We start from the raw sequence: 20,243 nt of genomic DNA on the forward strand, positions 1-20,243 counted from the left end.
AGGATGATAGATGCACATAGAGATCTATGATGTTGAGTACAGTTCAACTTCTGCCTCTCTTGCACACGTTTGTCTTCACTTTGCAATTAAGTCGCGACAGCAGTTTTTGATCATCATGAACAGGACAGGAAATTAAACCAGGACAGGATTTATTTATATATATTTTTTTATTAAAAACTGTTGCCTGACAGTTTAGAATCATTGTTTATAGGAGACTCTTACTCTGAAAGAGTGGATGTTTACAAAATGTTAATGTACAATCACTGGAAAAACTCATGCTTGGTAGGTTTTTTTTTTTTTTACTAGCATTTTCATACATCACCAGCCCAAAGACAGGATTAACAGTTTAATTCCTTCACTAGAAAAGTAAGATTTAGGCTTCTCAAACCGAGTCATTAACTCCTAATGGTGTAGTGCAACAAACTGTACAGCAACCTAAACAGGAAACAGAATTTAAAAAATGATTGTTTTAAACGATGCTAACCCACAGTACCCTGACTAGAAAGTGACTGGATGCCTACACTTGAATTTGTTCATTTAGAATTTCAAATAGAGCATCCTATTTGTTATTGCAATAAATCTCAAAAAGAGGAACTGAAATGTCTGCAAAACAAGCACCGAAAGTCAAATGATTTCTTCCTTTGAAACATTTCCATGGACATACAGTTCTTAATTGTAGGATTTTTCTGATAAAGAAAAAAAAAAGAAGCTCCTTTCCTCTTAGGTCTTAAAAGAATAAACGGTTTTGATGGAATATATTTCCCAACAAACCCTGACTCCCAAAATAAGTGGCAACCTGTGCTTTTTCACACAATAAATCTTCCTATTTCATAAATATTAGCTCTTGGCTATATATAAAAAAAAAAAGGTCAAAGATGCTCTGTCATGTCCATATACACAGTTTCACCCAGTTTGCTGAAACAGGCAAAAACACACATGAAACTGGATGTCAAATATCTACATTACTCGTGACATTTCCAGTTTTCTCCAGGATGTTGATATTCATTTTTGAACTTAAAAAACAAAACAAACACACAGGAGTAGTATCTCTAAACCAGAGAGATCAACCTAAAAAGCAGAGCATCAACTTTTAGTGTCTTCGTAAAAGTCGGATTTTCACAGTAAAATCCCACCTTTAATCATCATTAAACTCATCGTTTCCCTCAGTGATTAGAGTGGGCTTTTTAAATCCTGTGTTTATAATTCACCTCCACAAAATAACACCTTAGATTTTAAAGGTGTGGCCGATACAAACATGATGGAATGATTGTGGAGAGTTTTTTCGATTCTTGGTTCTTCTTAAAAAGTAACTTCTTCATCTGTTTGGAGTTCCAAGTGGTTTCCCAGACTTCCCGGGATTTCCCGAGGTCTTTCAAATCTTCCTGGAGGACTGTCCTGTCTCACTTCCACGAACACGTTTTTTTAAAAACTTGATCTTTGACCCACAGCTGCAACAAACTTAACTCTGATCTCCACAGTAGAGAGTAAGTTTCAAACAGAATCCAGTTTTCTTTTTTTCTTTTTTTTTTAAACATCCCGGGTTACTTCCTGAGCCGGTAAAAACTCTGAACTGCGATCAGTCGGGGGTCGTGTGTGTTTGCTATGCACCGGCTCTGCTGCTGTGATTAGACTTCACTGTCGTCTGAGCGACTCACTGTTCAAGAATCATCGCCTCCTGGAACGCTTCGATCCATCTGAGGACAAACAATCCAAAATCAGAAAATTAGAGGCTTAAGCTTTTCTTAGATAAAAGGTTTGGAAACACCGCCTTAAAGAATCAAAGAAAGAAGATGTGTGTTGTGTTAGTACAAAAAATACATATATACACACAGGAATATAACATCTGTATGACACTTTGCTAGTTGTTAAAATAGATTTGATTAGTGGAGATAGAAAAGGTAAATAAATGCTATTTACTTGTGTGTGTGTGTGTGTGTGTGTGTGTGTGTGTGTGTGTGCATCAAAGCTTCATGCCTCCCCCCCATAAATCCACCAGATGGTCCGCCCCAGACATAAAAAGTCTGGACACGCCTTTGCTGATACACCACAATCTTCTGATGTGTTCTTACAAAGTTTTTGAAACACCGTCCCACCACTACAAAACAGTTTTTCACCCCAGAATTTATAAACCAGAAGTAACATTCTGATCACAATAACTGTGTGAGTTTTATTTTATTTCCGGTACCTCTGAGCAGTCGGGATGTCGTCAGCTTTAAAGATGTAGAACAGAGTGTTTTTGTGATACAGTTTAAACTGCAGCTTCTGAGCCGGACCGTTCTTCTCCTCCCTCAGGAAAAAACCCAACAAGGGCTGACTCTCCAACGCTGCAACATCCTGAAAGAAAAATATTTTTTATAAACAGCCAATAAACGTACAAGCTACCAAGAGTAAATCAAAAAAACAACAAAAAAGAGAAGATGTGAGTACCTCACTGGCAGCGTAGGTGTACAGGACTTTATTCTTGATGACAAACCACAGCCTCTTCCATTGCTTCTTGTTGCCTTTTGACCGGTTTAAGTAACCGCTCATGGAGGAGTTCTCTGTGTTGGCCGACACCTACAAAAAAAACAAAAAAGTATAAAAGTTAAAACATTTTGCATTCATGCTGTATTAAAGATGCAAGATTGAAGATGGAAAAAAAACGACATGAAAGTGCTGATTCATGTTTTCTTGCCTCTTTCAGTGCAGCAGGAATCTTCTTCTGTTTCCTCGTGAAGGAGAAAGCTCCAGATTTGATCGGAGAGACCGATGTTGAAGCACAGCGGTCACCTGAAACAAAAACAGAAAAAACAGTTATTACAGCAAAACAAAACGATTCAACCAAAAGTAAAATATCCCCCTCATGTTTAAAGTCTTTATATGCGATGTTTCACACTTAAATGTAATATAAATCAAGAAAAGCCTCTGAAAATAACTCTGTGAGTCATGACTTTTAAAGACAAGTCTGTAGATATTTGAATTTGTTGTTATTGTGAAACCCATAAAAACACCACAAACACTTTTGCTCTTTAAAAAAACTTAAGAGGAATAGTGGTGGGAATTAACGTTAGTTGAACAAACAAATAAAATGTAAATAATAAATATATTTTTGGTAGGTTCTGGGTAGACACATACTGTCTGTTACTAGCTAGTTAGCTAAACTGCTAACATTGGTACTCTGACTTTTTGGAGCAATTTAAAACAATTTGTTCAAATTACACAAGGGGAAATTTGACTTTAATTTCTGTCTGACTAAAGGGGAAACAATACTGAAACTAAAAGAAAACATGCATCAAAAATAGTGTCTGTAATCCCTGTTCACTTACTGTTCTCTTGCAGCTTGGCAAAGCAGTGATCACACACGCGTGCGGGCTGGTTCTTCAAATACTCCAGGTAGTACTTATTGGCTGAGCAGGCCTGACACACCACCTGCAGAGTCACAAACACACAAACTGTGATGAGCTGATGATTAAAGACACAACATGCAGTACATGTAGGAGGAGCAGCAGCTTCTCATGAACCTTTCCACAGGCGCGACAGTGATGCCTCCTCCAGGTGAGCGTGAACTCGCAGGTACAGATCATGCACATGGTGGCCCTCAGGTCCGGGATCCAGATGGGGGCCTTTGAACCTAACGGGGCCCCGCTGTCGACAACACCCTCCGCCTTAAGAAGCAGAAAGCTAAAGGGTGAACACAGACACATCCAGAGGGTTTGTATTCTTCAAATCTACAACACAGATTTTTTTTTTTTTACCTCCTCCTGACTTCGGCTTGATATGAAGGTGATTTTCTTCTTCGTGTAGTCGTCTATCGCCTTGGCGATGGCCTCCAGCCACTCGTCTCTCTCTGTAGCGGAGCTGCAAAAATACATCGGAGATCTCACTTATAGACGCACGATCACATGTATGAATGTTAGCAGATTACTGAGTGATATGCCTGGTGTGAGCGTCACTTGTTAAGACTGACCCGGCAGACAGGATGAACGAGCGCTCCACACTTTCGATGTTCAGCTCGTTCTGATACGCCTCCTGGCTGGGCTTACTCACCTGGAAAACACAAATCCATCAATAACAGACCAACAAACAAAAACATCCAACATTCAGCACACAAAAAAAAAGAGCGACACCCGAGGTCTGGAGAAAGAAAAGCAGTCAGTAAGCAAAGGAAGAAAAAATGTAGATGAAAGTGTTTTTAGTGTCTAACCTTCATCCCAGCGAGAGAGAGCACACTGTTGAGTTTATACTGGGCAGACTGGACCGGAGTTGTGTACATGAGCGCATCATTGAACTGAGAAAACAAACAAACACAGAAACATTTTCAGTCAGATATTTTTTAATTTTATTTTTTATTTAACCATTGAGATTAAAAACCTCTTTTTCAAGGGAGACCTGGCCGAGACAGGCAGCAGCAAAAACACAAAGTTAAAGAAGGAAATACAAAAAGAGACACAGTACAATTTAAAAAACACAACATGTTGGATTAAAACAGAACCATCTAAGAGTCATATCTGGAAATCAGTTGTTCAAACAGCCGAGCTAAAACATCGACATCCTGTAGAATCTGCTTCCATGTCTTTCATTTTAGATTTTAAAACATTTAAGGACACCGGCTCCTTGAGCTTTAAGTCAGTTTGCAGAAGATTCCAGGCTGAGGGTGCAGAGTACCCAGAAGCCCCTTTCCCAATTTCTGTCTGAGCGTTTGGGACAGAGAGCATAATTGGGCGTGCAGGGAAATGTCTTTATATAGCTGTTTCAATAGTCTCTCATTCTACATGAAATGAAGTTAAAACATAACACCAGTGGAATTTATTGTTCTACTTGTGGCTCACCAGAAAAAACATCCGAGGCTGCATGACTTTCCTGGACAGCTTCATGAGAGTGCCCTCCTTCAGAAACACCTGCAAACACAAGAGCGCTCCGTTCATTAGAGTCAATGTAATGTCTTCAGACATGTTCAGGGTTAAGTGGAGGGGATGTCAGGAAGATTTTTGGTATGATGGTAGATTGAAATGTTTTTTTTTTTATCTAAACTTTATTTAAAGGCATAGATCGTTATTTAAGCTTATTTCAAGAGTGTCCTGGCCAAGACAGGCGGCACAGATACCAAAGTGTCTGACATCTACAGTCAGATGAGGCTGCCTCACAGGTCATTTAAAATCCTCCAATGAGAGCAGCTCGTTAAGTTTCAGCTCTTTCTCTTTTTGAGAAAAGGGAGCAGCAAATTTAAAGATGTATTTTTAATCTTTGCCTTTATTGGATAGGACATCGGAAGAGAGAGAGGAAATGTTTGGAGGAGAGAGAAAAGCATCCCTAGAAAGGCTTTAGTGAAAATAAGAGATTTATTAATCTCTTAGAGTAAGAGAGTAGCACACCTATCAGGTCTGGAAGTTTACTTTGTTTGGGTTTTTTAAAAGACGTTCTTAACTCACCCTGCCTGGCTGAACGATCTCATGGTGACCGTTGAGGCTGTACTGAATCTGCATCAGCTTCTGAAAGTTATCCTGAAAAGCATCAGAGAGGTCAGGAGAAGGAGGAACATGACGCTGAAGCAGATCAAATGTAAATCTCTGTGTGGACTGAGGTCTCACCCCTTGTTTCATGATATCGTTAGCGTGGTTGGCCACTTCTTTCACGATGCTGAGGGCGGCTGCATGGGACGGCAGAGATAAGGACGTTAGTGTTTCTTTTCTACTAGTACATCTTAAAATCTTTATCCTGGTGAGTGGCATCCTGTTTTCTAACCTTGTGTGTCTTTATAATCCTCAGAGTCCTCTGGAAGGTTTTTCAGATAATCTGGAAAAGAGCAAAAATGTTGTTTTTTTTTGAGGTAGAAAAGGTTGTTCATATTCAACCTGAGTTACAGCTGCAGGGTAAAAAAAAAACAACAACACAGTAACAGAGGGAACGAGGAGGCGGTCCACCCACAGATATTTGCGAGATCCAAGAAATATCTATGAATACTGTTTTGGTTTTTTGTGCTTCAAGGAAAAAATCCATGTGAACACAAAAATGTTTTTCTTTCAAAATGACGGCTTCGCTTTAACAGTTACCAGGAAAAGCTGTGCTCTCAATCTGCTACATGCAGAGAAACACACTGAAGACACACTGAAAAAAACATAAAACTGCCCGTACTTTTGTTGACTTTCATCCCGGCAGGAGTGCAACGGGTGGGATTCTCAACTTAATATATGTGTAAACATCACCGGTGAGGACTTTGAACACTGTTTCCATCACTGAAATCACTGATATTATTTAATTTAAATGATAATACACGCACACTTATTTATGTAAATACTGTAATTGACATCTTAATTGACCCATCTGTCACATAACTGCATTTTACTTATCATCATGTTACTTCAGCATCTTTTTGCACTATGCACCACTGCACTGTTTCATATTTAGTCATGTAAATATTAGTCTTTTTCTTATTATGTTTATTGTTGATATTTAATGTTGTACCTGTACATAAGAGAGCACAGTTCACCCAAGTTCAATTCCTTGTGTGTGTGTGTAAGCATACCTGGACAATAAATCTGATTCTGAGCCTGTACTGCAGCTCCACAGTGTGTTCAATAAGGGCCACCACTTCCCTAACCCCCCCCCCCGCTTTGTCCTCCAAGCCTCCACGCCTGTCACGTGACTGAAAACTATTAATAGAAAATTACTCAAGTACTGTATCACATCCTTTGTTTTTTTAATGTAATGATGAATACTGGTGACTGTGATGGAGACAAAAGTACAACATTTATCTTTGATATGTCATGGAGTAAAAGTATAACGTAGTATACATCACACATTTTACAAACATTAATGACTTACAAGACTATCACAGTACATGAATAAATGTACTCTCAAACTTGTTTCTGTTACTGTAACTGTCCACCAGGTGTCAGCGTCGCACCAATACCAGCAAAGACCAGACTCTTCAAATAAGTTTCATCCACGTGCTGTCAATAAAGGAAGCTCTGATTCAATAAACCCTCGACCTTCAGTGTGCAGAGTTTAGTGAAACAGAACAGAAGAAGGAGTGTGTGTGTCAGTGTGTGTGTGTGTGTGTTTGTACCTGTGAGCAGCAGCTGGTACTGAGGGATCCTCTGCACTGGTTTCAGCAGGTAGTGTTTCAGAGCCAGGCTGGCACATCTCGGACTCATCTAAGACGAAACGAACGAGCGTATAAAACCAACTGCAGGTTAAATTTCACTTTAATAGAAGAAGAAGAATGAAGAAGCACACAGGTCATTTTCCAGCTCCTACCTCGAACTCTTTGACAATGGCGGCGAACGCTGTGTTCTTCCTGCACTGCTCGTCCAGCAGAGCCACGTTGTTGTCGAACTGCCGGATGTAGGTGGAGTACATCTTCAGGTACGGACCCTTCTGTACAAAGATGTCCGACAGCCTCTGGTGATCACTCCTGCAGCCACACAAGACAAGAAACAGTTCCCCATCAGTTAGTAAAGTAGTGGATTGCAGAAATGCTGCTAAAAGCATGTCCAGTTCTGAAAGGTTCAAAACAAACCTCCAGGTTGAACAAAAAGTAGATAAAAACATGTATTTAGGAAAAAAAAGATTATATCCACCAAATGCAGCAAAAGTTAATTGTACTGTAACATGGCACAATGGCAGCAATTACAGGAAGTCAATGTTGAAGCAGGAGACAGCTCTGCTAACACGTGAGTCAAACAACACACAGTTTGGTAATCACTGGGATTCACCTTTGTTTAAAACCGCCTTTCAGTGGTTTGAATAAGGGGTTTTTAAAATGGGAGTTGTGTGTGTGTGTGTGTGTGTGTGTGTGTGTGTGTGTGTGTGTGTGTGTGTGTGTGTGTGTGTGGGAGTGTTGCAGGGGAGGAAGAGAGGGAGAGGACATGAGATCAAGAAAACAACTGGAAGTGACATATATAATATAAACCATTACATCACAGAATGAACAGACAGTAAAAGGTAAGTATGATAAAGTAAGAGTGTGTGTGTGTGTGTGTGTGTGTGTGTGTGTGTGTGTGTGTGTGTGTGTGTGTGTGTGTGTGTGTGTGTGTGTGTGTGTACCAGTGTGCCACCCTCTCCTCCAGCTCCCTCAGCAGGTCTCTGTTGAGCTGGTAGAGCTGCGGCAGGTAATACAGGATCTGACTGAGGATCCGCTCATCCACCACCGGCTTCCCATTCTGACGCGTCGCCTTGGCAACAGCATCCCGAAAGTCCTGCAGTGATTATGAGGATATTGGTATCAATATTTTTCACACACACACACACACACACACACACACACACACACACACACACACACACACACACACACACACACACACACACACACACACACACACACACACACACACACACACACACACACACTTTTACAGACATACTTAGTGTTATCACATGGTGCAGTGACACATGACCAAACATACTGTATTGCACTTAAACAGGAACACCTGGTTATCACCTCATAAACTGCACTCCACTCCTCCCTTTTCCCTCCAACTCTGCACGTACGTTACAACACACACACATCACATGCACAGAGCTGAGCTAGCACTCTTGACTTTGGCCGATGTGTGCCAACACTCACATCCAACTGGAAGGAAGCAGGGAGTCCACGCAGGACCCCACTGACCTGGTGTGTGCTCACTCACACATCATAATTATTTCTATTGATTGTAACTCCTGTATTGTGATACACTTTGTACTTTGGTCACAGTCCTGCTCACATCCCCTTTACAACCTTCTGAACAAGGTTTTCAAAAAGAACAACAAGCTTACTAAAATGTCTCCAGTTCCCATCACTCAGTAAATCTTTGCATTCTTATTTCAACTCAGCAGCGACACAACTTTCACACAAAAAAAAACCCCACAAAACATTTTTTTTTAAATGTTGTCAGTGTTTTTCAGCCACACAAGTTCCGAAAAATTAATCTGTGATGTATTAGATGTCATGAACTTTAAGCACGTCTTATATACCCACCACATGTGCTGACAGTGAAAAAAGGAAAAGTGCCCACTCGGAGTGTTCTCGTCCTTAAGATAAACCGACAAACCGCCGACTTAATATTCACTAAAACACACATGAACTCTGGTTACAAATAAACTTCAAAAGAGACGAAAAATGTAAACACATGAGCAGGAGGACATGCCGCAAGTATACACACACAGTCACCAACCCCACCCACCCTCCTGACCTGCACCTACACAACACTTACTCCACACACACACACACACACACACACACACACACACACACACGGGGGGGGATTATCTGAGGTATGCGTGTGTGTGTCTGGAGGTCGTCTCTGCGGCCTGAGGAAGCAGCTGCTGCTCGGCCGGGCCGTCCACACAGAGAGACAAGAATGCCATATGACCTCTTTTCTTGGACAGAGCTGCCCCCCCCCCCGCGTCCAACCGCAGGTCGGTGGTTTCTACTAATCCTGTGGTGGGCTCTTTTAAAGACCCGTCTGACAGGTGGGACCCCGGAGCCTTAAAGTGGGCCCTCTGAACCCTCTCACCTGAGACCCCCCCTCCCCCCCTCAAGACAAGACCTACTGCACAGTCTGTACTTCAACTATTTATTGAAATGAAGTGTTATACCACTTAGTCAAGACTTGTTTACAAAACTTAATTGACCTTGCGTCAATTCAAAACACTTTGAAATGTTTGTTCCTTGTCATGACAAAACGCAGACGCCATCCAGTCACATGACTCCTGTTAGTCCCGCCTTCATTCAAAATCAGAGCCCAGGCTGCATGAGGAGCGATAACATGCAATGTAGCATTTTAGCAACAGGAGCTAGTCATCCCGGAAACCTAAAATCAACTTAAAAGTTTCCAAAAGTAACAACTCACTACAATCGTTTTTTTTATAACACCTTGGCAATGGATCATTTGACCACTTTCCAAAAGTGTCCAAAAGTGTTTTTAGGTTTGATCACACAGAGACGTGCAAAATAAGGTTAAAAAAACAAACCTTTGGCTTTGAACCTGACCACACAAACTACATGAGTCACCTCATCTCGAGCCAAACCAACCCTGAATCCAACTCAAAGCTTCTTATCTCTCTTTCTTCCTCTCCACCAAAACACACACTCCGATCAAAGCAAGCACCTCCCTTCTTGTGGCCATGCGTTCACCTGCCCACTGCCGCCTACCAGGGGGAACCAAAACCCCCCCTCCAACACAGCAGCTCCGCTTTGAAATAACTGCTTTATTCAAGTCTGTATGGGCAGCTAAGTAAGAGACAGCCAACACGCTCATTAATTCATGTCCATCCCTGGGAGGAGGAAAAAAGAAGCTTTTGAACGCCTTTCAAAAACAATCACAGCGTCTGCGCAATTTATTATGGTAGGCTTTCTGCTCCCTTCAGCGGCAAACTCTTGAATAAATAGAAACACTTACTATGTGAAGAAGCTTTAGGACGTCCACAAACCTGATGAAAAAGCAGAAAAGACATCATTAGAAAAGATTTTTAAAAAGCTCATTATTTAAGCATATATTTGACCTGGAGAGTGATTTGTTTACACTTTCTCGGAGCTCATGATCTCCTGGGCGATGTGCACCACCTTCTTCCTCTTCATCTCGTCCTCCTGCTGAAAGATGAGAAACAGAAACGGTTTGAAACGCTTACAGCAGCCGACTTTCTTTTTTTTTTTTAAACCAAAACGAGTCGCTCCTCACTCACAGGCTCACTGCAAACCACCATGATGACGGGCTCCTGCTTCTCTCGGGAAAAGCATCAGGACTGCGTTTACAGCCTTCCCAAACAACAAGTCAATCAAGCCCCGGAAAGTGGAGCAACAACCTCCCTCCCTGCTCTCCCTCGGTGTGTCTCTGATGGTGTGTGCTGCTGAATGGTAATGGGGGGGCGGTCTCTCAATGACTTAATTTGGACAGCGGCCTTGGCCCCCAGCGTGACTGAAATGTCCCACTGGTCCTATCGGAGCCCTATGTGTGTGTGTGTGTGTGTGTGTGTGTGTGTGTGTGTGTGTGATACCCAAGAGCTGTGAGGGGGCATCAGACACAGGCGCTGACATTATCACAGAGAGGGTCACACGGGACGTTCAAAAAAAAAAAAAAAAACCCTCATTCAGTCATTAAGAGAGCTATTCCTGAACCTTCAACCTTTCTGTGTTTGCCTCTCCTTTTACACTGTACACACACACACACACACACACACACACACACACACACCTACTTCTGAAGCTGTGGCAGGCAATTAACACACTTGGCAGCCAACATTCACACAATCTCCACAGGCTCCAGTTTGACAGTTCAGACAGCGGCAGTGATACGACGAGACGCCCCGTTTGTAATCTGTAAACACTCTGACAGTTTTATACGCTGGCATCACGTCTGAAAACAGCTCGGCCATTTTTTCCACATGTATGAAGTGTGAATAAAAGCAGCCACACTAGGGGCTGCACAGCTTATCACTATTTCGTCCTTATCGCAATAAATGCAGTGCAAAGTTTGAATTTACTAAAAATAATGTTTTTTTTGAATGAGAACAATCAATGCTCTGTCTCATTCAGCATGTGCACATTTTAACTATTGGATGGAAGCCCGGGTACAATGGTTATGCAACATTTTGATGCAGCTAAATGAAGCCAAATCTATCAGCTACCATCAGGTTAATTGTAGCAAATGTGAGTGGTGTGTTCTTCTAGGGGCTGGAATCAAAGTAGAAGTGTGATGGGCAATACCCATGCAGGAAGCAAAAGGTGTGCATTTTTTAAATAAAAAAAAAAAGGACAGAATTTGTTCCCAAACTGGACTTTAGGAACCCTTGAGATGTTGTAAGATAAATCTGAGAGGTCAGAATTTCACTGTTGCACAGATTAGTCATGAAAAATATTTGTTTTTAACTTTTAAAGATAAAGATAAAGATAAACTTTATTGATCCCCCGTGGGGGAAATTTGTGCATTACAGTTTTTAAAGACTATAAAAACTAAAAAAACATGCACACGCAAATATTCAAACTCGTGTTTAACGGTGTTTGCTGTTTTTTGTTTGTTATCATAAGGAAACTAAAGACATGTCAGGACAGAAATCATATATTTTATTGTTCTATTTTTAATGGTCTTGGCACTACTTTCATGTACTTGCAGAACTTGCAGTTTAATTTGATTTTTTTATATACTATAACTATAACTCTAGTGTCATGACTGTATGATGAGGTAATGACCCCTACAATCCCGAGAGAGGTAATTACCTGTCTGTCCGCCTCGTCCAGGTGCTCTTTACTGGAGGTGGAGCTGTTCTCCTCTTCGTCTGAGCTGTGGATCTCCTCCTCCTCTGAGTGGATGTCCTGTCTCAGCCAGCCGCTGCTCGCCAAGACAACACAAACACACATTGAAAACAAACACCAAGGCAGAGTCTCCATCAAAACAAGAGATTAAAGGTTACAGCTTTGGCTTTTTTAAGGAATGTCAAAGTGAGGGAATGAAAAAAGCAGCACAGGGCCGAAGTGGAGCCTCCCGTAGATTAACAGAGATTATAGACGGCCATGTGTCGTTTTTTATGTTCAAGAGAGGAAGACAAATACAAAACACTTTATCCTCAGAGGTCTGGTACAAAACATCGACTGCACTGTGATGACAACCGTAATGATAGGAGTCATTTCAACACTTTTAATTTGTGGGTTTAAAGAAAATGTCAACACTGTCTGAATCATTAACAGATGGAGTGTTTGAATAAAAATAATAGGAAAAGGAGGAATAGCTACGTTCAATTATAAAAAAAAACCTGAAAGAATACAAATGCTTAATTTTCTACTTATTCCAAATAGAACCAGAGTAATGAGACAACTGATTTATTTTATAAGAAAGTAATTGGCAGCCATGTTCATGATCTATAACTGCTGATACAGCTGAAGCAAAGAAAGAAGGAATCAGTTCTAAACCAAACAACAAGGGGAAGGTGATTACTTTACTCACTTTAATATTGTTAAATTAATTGAAGCCAGACAGTATCTGCGCACGCGGTTCACTATGTCAAGACCACAGAAGCTTCAGTGTTTAGCCAGCTCTTCTGAAGATATTCCTCATGCTGTGATTTGGATATTGCACTTGGCCATAAAGCAACATTGATATTGTTTTTTATTAATTGTGTCTCCATACATCTGTGCACTCAGGTCACTATGTCAAGAACGCTGAAGCTTCAGTGTTTAGCCAGGTCTAAATCGGTCTGTAAACCTTTCTGCGTTCTAACCTCTCTCCATTTTTCTAAAGCATCTCCAACATTTATCCGAGGCTCTTTAAGTCGGGTAGAATCACTTCTATCTGACCCAGTTTGCTTCTCTACAACACCTGTTGGTTTGCCGTTTCCCTGGAAAACTGAGGGGTGTCCAAAACAGCCGTGTGGGGGGTGCCTTAAAACCGACTACTTCTCTCGTCAAAACAAAAACAAACCCAAAGCTGAAGCTGCTGCATTGTTGCCAGAGAAGTCAGCACTTCAACATAACATGTTTTCTTAATGCCTGATCAGCATTTTATGATTTAATTAAGTAGAGATCTTACAACCCCCCCTTTTTTTAAATATGTCTAAATCCATTTTCAATTAAATAAAATAAAAAGCCATAATGTTTAAGACTTGTTTTTCTAGCATCTGATGCCGCATGGGGCAACACAACATGCTGACTCTTCCCACATTAAGGGTAGTGTGCCAGGTCAGAACAAGCAGCAACATGTGTCTGTGTCACTAATGTGTTTGTCTAACTCTCAGCGGCGGTTCAGTAGAAAGAAGCCGTCTGATTTCAAGCACTGATGAAATTCTGAAGAGATCGTGTTCTGAATTTGCCCCTTCATGCGTTTTTTTTTTTTTTTTTGTCCTCCAACATGAACTGGCTGTAGATGTTGGCAGAGAGAGCGATGGCTCTGAATAAACATGAGATAGAAAAAGACTGTGGGACTCCCAAAAAAATTCTCACATTTCCTTTCTCGCGCTCTCCGCTTCCTTGTTTTTCTTACATGCCTCTCGACGGTTTCTTTGACCTAAATCTCAATTCAAACTGGCTCTCCCTCACCTCTTTCTCTATAGCGGAGCATTCCAACACACTGGGTCAGGCACAGAGCGCCACTTGTTTACAGCCCGGGGCTACTTACATAAACCTAACAGGCTCAGATGCCTGGGAAACACTACAGATTCACTCGCTCCCTCCGTCTCCGCTTACACTGTGGTAACCACTCTGCATACCAGACCAGAATTAAGAAGCTGAGTACATCTTAATAGTTTTTCAACAGGCTGATTTCACACCTCGCAGTCACCTAACTTGGCCTCGACTTCATCACTGATTGTGCTCAGCGATGGTCCGACAGAGGAATCATCTATCACCCAAACAAATCCTCATGACAAACAGTCTGAGCCTACTATCAATAACACAGTAACTCAACAGGATCTTAATGGGATGGATGTGACTCAGCAACAGAGACATTTTGTTGGCTGCGTCCCCAGTTCAACCAACCCGTGCTGATGAGATTAGCAAGTTAATTAATAACCAATTAAGAGTCATTATCCAGGACAAATGTCATAGCAACTGGATTTGTGACTAAGCGGTAACCTCTGGTGTTTCAAGTTGAAGCCAATGGAGAAGTGCAAAAGACTGCAGTTCCCAGAGTGTCCACTTGAGGCTGGCTGTAAAAGCAAAGGAATCACTGATTCCAGAAATAAACATGTGTAGTTTACACCCTGGTACAAAAACAATAGCATTTACAATATGTCTTTACATAGTTATCTGTTTGATTTTTATCAAGTCAAGAGTTCTTCATAAATATGCATAATTGGGGCGGGGCTTGGTTGACTGACAGGTGGTAGCATTGTAACTGTTTACCACTCTAGCACTACCTCTCTGTGTCTTTACTAGATTGACTGAAAGTTAGGTGAACAGAGGATGTCCAACATGGAGACAGCCACTGTTCAAAACTCCTCTTCAGAAACCGCCGGGCGACTTCGTCCTCCTTTTCTATAAACAGCCCTCTTCTGTTCCTCGACCAGGTTAAAAAACAAAACTCAGTGAGAGACACACACAGAGAGGAGAAAAGTGGAGTGATGAGGGTTAAGAAGAGGCTAAGCACAGTGCGAGGGCGGACAGCCTCAGGAGGAGGAGGCCGGTGGTTGCTGGAGGTTTATTTTCCCTGTTCTAGAGAGCCGTGTGGCGTTTTCTGCGATTCTCAGACATTTCCTGCCCTGGCCACTGAAAATAACCCACAGGAAAACAGGCCCGACCTGCAGCACATCAATGCTCTATTCAAACACAGCGCCTAGTGGCTCACAGACTTTCACACGCTCGTAAACACAAACCACTAAAGTCACCTGGGCAACCTGTCGCACACAGTGAAGCCACAGCTCACCTGAAATTACAGGGCAGCAGCCGAGGGGTTAAGTGTTAGACAGCAGGTCGACGTCTACTTTCACAGTCTTGTTCTCCCATAAACAGAAGGAGCCATTGTCTGCAGCAGTACAACGTCTTTTTTTTCTTGAACTTGAACTTTCTTTGATGAATGCTATTCAAAGAAGTGCAGCCTTTTTTTTTTAATTCTATCTCAAAAGATCGACACCTTGACCTCACTGGCCGATTAATACCAGATTAAAATGCTGTTTTGTTTCACTTCTTATACCTCTATGAAGATATTCCTCATGCTCTGATTTGGATATTGCACTCGGCCATAAAGCAACATTGATATTAGTTTTTTATTAAATGTGTATCCATACAATTGGATCGCCCTTTTTCTGGCTTCTCTCCTTGACTTCTCTCTACCACACAAAGTGCATAAACTACTAAATATGCATAATGGCGTTACCTCTCATACTCATGGTCCTGGTATCTGTGATAGGGATCCTGTACTTCATAGATGTCTGAATCATCAGAGTCATGAGGCCAGCCCAGCCTCCCGCTGTGAAACGGCAGGTTCATGTACTCCGGGATCTCCTCGTACAGAGGGACGTTCTCGTACTCCACTGACCCGTCCCCGTCCTCTCCGCAGACATCGGACTCCCCTATGCAGCTCCTGGGCCGCTCCTGGCTCTTCTCCCCCCGGTTCGACTCCATGCTGGTACAGTCCAGGGACTGTCCTCCCTTGGCGAGCAGCTTGGGCAGCATCTTGACTGACAGCCGGAGCTCCAGCAGTTTCCGGAAAGAAAGGCTCCTCTTGTGAGAGTCGGCCCGGGTTGCCAGGTCTGCTGCGGAGAAGGACTGCGCCCTCTGCTTGCCCCCCAGCGCCGGGGCTCTGCCTTTTGGCGGCACGCTGCTCCGGGAAGGTATCTGCCGGCTGAAGAAGGTGACGCAGGGTCGGGTGAAACGCCACGCTGTCTTCTCCTGGGGAGGCGCAGGTAACGCCCTCATGGGGGTGTTGGCATGCGGGGGCGCAGGGGGGCAGATGGAAGGCGGAGTCGGGGCCGGCAGGCTGTGTCTCTGAGGTTTTCTCGGCGGCGCTCTCGGCGACTGCTGGTCGTCGGCGGAGAAGGCTTTCCTGGCGATAACCAGCGGAGGGTGACAGCCCAGTTTGATCTGCTTGGGGAGGCTGTGCGTGATCGGGTAGCGCTCAAAGTCCCCGTACCCGTCCTCCTCTTCCTCATCCACGCAGTCCTTAGCGTGGCTCACCGGGTCGGGGTGTGAGAGCAGACCTAAGGAGTGGGAGGTGTTTTTATTAAGAGAGAAGGGAGGCAGGTGGACTGTCCTGTGGAGGCGAGGAGAGAGCGAGGTCTGACGAGGTGGGGGGACAGGAGCGTTGATTTCATCATCTCCCACACCGGAGTCTTTTTGGTGTAAAAGGTCCTCACATGAGCGCCGCTGTAGCTCCGCTGAACCGAGAGACAGACCAGCTAGACTCCCCTCAGCCCCCTGCACCTCATCCACCAGGTGATCCTGGGCGCCGCCCTCCAAGCCATCCTGCCTCACCAGGGCCGGCTTCTTAAGTCTACGCGGCTGAGGGACCGGAAGGGGCTTACTGGGGGCTGCAGGGACTTGCAGATCAGGCTGTAACCTGGTGGGAGGCTCCCTGTGCTCTGTCTGAAAATACTCTTCAGTCAACTCAGGAGGAGTAGAGAGGAATGTGATGCTGCCTGCAACATCACAGGCTGAATTAGAGTTTGTTAAAGGTGTGCTTTGTGTCTCATTGTGTACCTCCGCTTTTGAAACATCAGGCTCAGCAGCAGCACTTTCCTGATGTTGAACAGTCTCTGAGGTGTGCTCCTTCTGCTCCTCAGTCCTCTGTGCCTCTTTGGTTACCAAACTCCTGTCCAGGTGTCTTTGTCTTTGAGGTTTATCCCTGGGCTTTTTGCTCCTATCTCCACTTTCAATCTTCTCCTCTACAGCTCCATCCTCTTCCCAGTTTTCTGCCTGCTCTTGCGTCCTCGCCCCCGGGAGTCCTTCTGAAGAAATCCCATTCTGCAACACCTCTTTGTGCGAATCGCTCCCATTCTCAGATGTAGTTCCGTTCTCCAGATGCCCGGACTGAGAACCGTCCTTGTGCCCACAGGAGCAAGTGGGAAAGATGTAATCCGACTGTCGTTCGTTCTCCTCTGATAAAATCCCATTTTTGGAGTTGAGAAGCGAGAGGCTGTCTCCCAAAGTTTCCTGTTGTTCCTGAGATAGGAGAAGGGCTTCACCGGGTTTGGGTGGCGGGGGTGAAACAGGGGGAGACGAGGTGGAGGATTTTGGAATGCACGGTTTAGGGGCGACAGCCGGCTTAGTTCTCTTGAGAGTGGAAGGGGAAGGCTGGGAGACGGCAGAAGAAGACTGGGAGAGAAGACCTGGTTTTGGGGCGATGGGCGGGGGAGAGGGTTTGGTGGAAGCGGGGAGTTTAGGTTTGGGAGCTAATGGAGGCTTCTTCACACCTGCAGACAAGAAAGAAGAAGAAAAAAAAAGGCAAAAATAGTTTACTCGCACTTCCATTTGAATGATGCAACCCAGAACAGCGAAGAAAAGCATGCTTCATCATCACCTCCTCCTCCAACACCAACAGCTGCAAGCTTTGGTTAAACCTCAGGTCAAAAGATCAATCTTAGGGTCAGAGGGGGAGAACTGAGGACTGAAGTGATGGAGGGATCAAACTTAAGGATATATGCATTTACTAAACGCTCCACAACTTCTCATCCAGTAAACATCTGATTAAATAAACACTGATGTGGTAATATAGCCACTTATGTCAGAAAAACATTCAGGAAATCAGGATCATTTCCCTGAAATCAACAGTTGTATTTGTACTGTTTCCTGTTCTTTAGAGAGCTTTGCATGTCTCATGTCTAAATTATATTGTGGCAACAAACCAACGACCAATATAAAATATATATATACTTCTGCTTTTGTCTGCTTCTTTTTTTTACAGTCTGAGCCAAGATATGTTGTTATAACTGAGTTACAGAGAAGGATAGTGTACAGTATTTTATGCTTTTCTCCCCCTATGGAACGGAAATATTTACTATTATATACAAATATGGTCAGAAAAAACCAAATGCCACATGAATTAACCTGGCAACACAAAGTAAAAAAATAAAAATACACAGTCCCTACTCTAATAAAAAGTTGTGAATTAAGATTATTGGCCACATTTTCCGCTCTACTAGCTGAAATTCTTGGCAGGCGGACACCACGAGAAGTGGAGTCATCGAGCGGATGTTTCCGAAAAGACCAGCGACCAACAAACCGCTCAGCAGCCCCCCTGCACGCTGCTCTGCCTTTGCAGACGGAGCCTCACGCTAAACTCCGTTCAAATATCACTGAATTTAACGAAACGGGGCCTTAAAACAACAAAAACAAACATTAAGGGGAAAGTTAACACACTATACTTATAATAAGAAGTCCCGTTGTCAAATCGGCATATGTATCATATTTGAAAAATCTAACTTTACGAAGTGGTCCCACTAGATGTCTACCAAAGTGCCCCCATGGTATGGCGGTGATGGGTAGGAAAAGTCCATCTTATATCTGTATTCATCTGCGACTTTGTGGTTTATCTATGAGCCGAATTTGCCAGTGCATGCTTCCGATGACATTCAAGCGAGCTAATAAACTTTCTACTCATGGATATAAGAGTTAGAAAGCAAGTAACAAAAGTTGCATTAATCTGCCGGATCTGTGAGCGGAATCTGGCCTTATGTTTTCGCTGCAGCACGGAGCGCCAGGTATCTGAAGTGAAACCGCTTTTGTCCTTAAGAGATCAAACATTGAACTCCATGACACATGTTCAGTTTATTAAAACGAGTGCACCTCTACACATCCAGCCTCATGTTAATGTTTCAATACGAGATGTTAAGAGTGTAGCGTGTTGTCCGACTTGTTGCATCAACAGCAGGACAGATGTTTTAAGACAAAGGATTTAACCCCTACAGATGCAACAGCAGCTTTGATTTTAATCCCGAATGGAAAGTTTTTTTAAATGTGCGTTGTGGAGGGTTTTGTAGAAAGCAGCAAAAATGAAACAATGTTCTCTTTAATATCATTTTAAAAAGTTGTTATTATTAAGAAAAACTGTAATTAACTGTGGCTGAGGGAGAAAAGAACAGAGTGGATGCCACCCTCCGTTATAACACAGAATCTGCGCATTTCTCTGTCTCAGGTAAGAAACGGATTAATTTATTTGATTAAAAGTTTTTAGATAACCACAAAAGAAGCTTGCATAGCAGGAGTTTGCTAAGTTAAGTTAGCTCCCACACGAAACAAACCTGTGCTCATGACTCCCGACTGGCTCCTTTCTCCATTGGGGTAAATAATACTTTCAATGGAATTGCGAGAAAATTGGCGTTTTTCTCTCCGTCGACACCATTGTCAGTTAAAACAACTCCAGGGTGACAAAATGCAGATCCATCGCCTTTTTGTTCCTTATCTTGTAGGCGGATGCACGGATAAAGCTTTTACGCCAGATACTTTTTCCATTTTTCCCGAAGTTTTCAGCCACGGTGCTTTTTCCCAACATTGTCAAGTTACATTGCAATGTAACGACGCACTTCCGGTTGAAGGTAAAAAAAAAAAAAAAAAAAATTATGTTCAGCAGTTGAAAATCTTTATTTTTTTTAAATAAATTTTTATAAACAGATTTTTTTAATGAATTTCACATTTATCAGGACTTGTACAGTATATGTATATGAATGTAACAAAAGTATGTCATAAAACAACCCTCCCCAAAATAGAACATGTGGCAGTACATAAATAACAAAAGAATAAAAAAAGTAATTCGTACAATACAAATGAATTTATATCCGTTTTAATTAATCAAAACATTTAACTGCGATTACAAGTGTTATTCTGCAAATTCCACCCACGACAAGTTGTTAGAGCCTTA

The 20,243-nt window shown here is 42.7% G+C and overlaps 1 protein-coding gene across 1 annotated transcript; it reads right to left on the reverse strand.

Moving 5' to 3' along the window:
* Window positions 1–148: 148 nt before the first annotated feature.
* Window positions 149–19,876, reverse strand: fgd6 (FYVE, RhoGEF and PH domain containing 6). The gene is made up of 21 exons (XM_020646585.3): window positions 19,627–19,876; window positions 15,765–17,799; window positions 12,179–12,290; window positions 10,488–10,555; window positions 10,365–10,395; window positions 8,026–8,177; window positions 7,237–7,393; window positions 7,046–7,133; window positions 5,722–5,772; window positions 5,568–5,626; window positions 5,409–5,480; window positions 4,809–4,877; window positions 4,184–4,267; window positions 3,947–4,026; window positions 3,735–3,837; window positions 3,501–3,644; window positions 3,306–3,408; window positions 2,675–2,769; window positions 2,428–2,556; window positions 2,186–2,334; window positions 149–1,694 (listed from the first exon to the last, which is right to left on the reverse strand). Exons 1-21 carry the CDS (start codon window positions 19,634–19,636, stop codon window positions 1,652–1,654), a joined length of 3,834 nt encoding a protein of 1,277 aa, XP_020502241.2. The 5' UTR covers window positions 19,637–19,876; the 3' UTR covers window positions 149–1,651.
* Between the last annotated feature and the right edge of the window lie 367 nt (window positions 19,877–20,243).

The sequence above is a fragment of the Labrus bergylta genome, chromosome 23 (genome assembly GCF_963930695.1).
Source record: "Labrus bergylta chromosome 23, fLabBer1.1, whole genome shotgun sequence".
NCBI lineage: Eukaryota > Metazoa > Chordata > Actinopteri > Labriformes > Labridae > Labrus > Labrus bergylta.

What these genes read in the sequence shown, in the direction of transcription:
- fgd6 (XM_020646585.3), bottom strand. An exon ending in GTACCAGCTGCTGCTCACAG is followed by an intron (nt 5,773 to 7,045) that starts GTACAAACACAC and finishes GCTCTTTTCCAG; the next exon opens with ATTATCTGAAAAACCTTCCA. An exon ending in GACATCCCGACTGCTCAGAG is followed by an intron (nt 1,695 to 2,185) that starts GTACCGGAAATA and finishes GTTTGTCCTCAG; the next exon opens with ATGGATCGAAGCGTTCCAGG.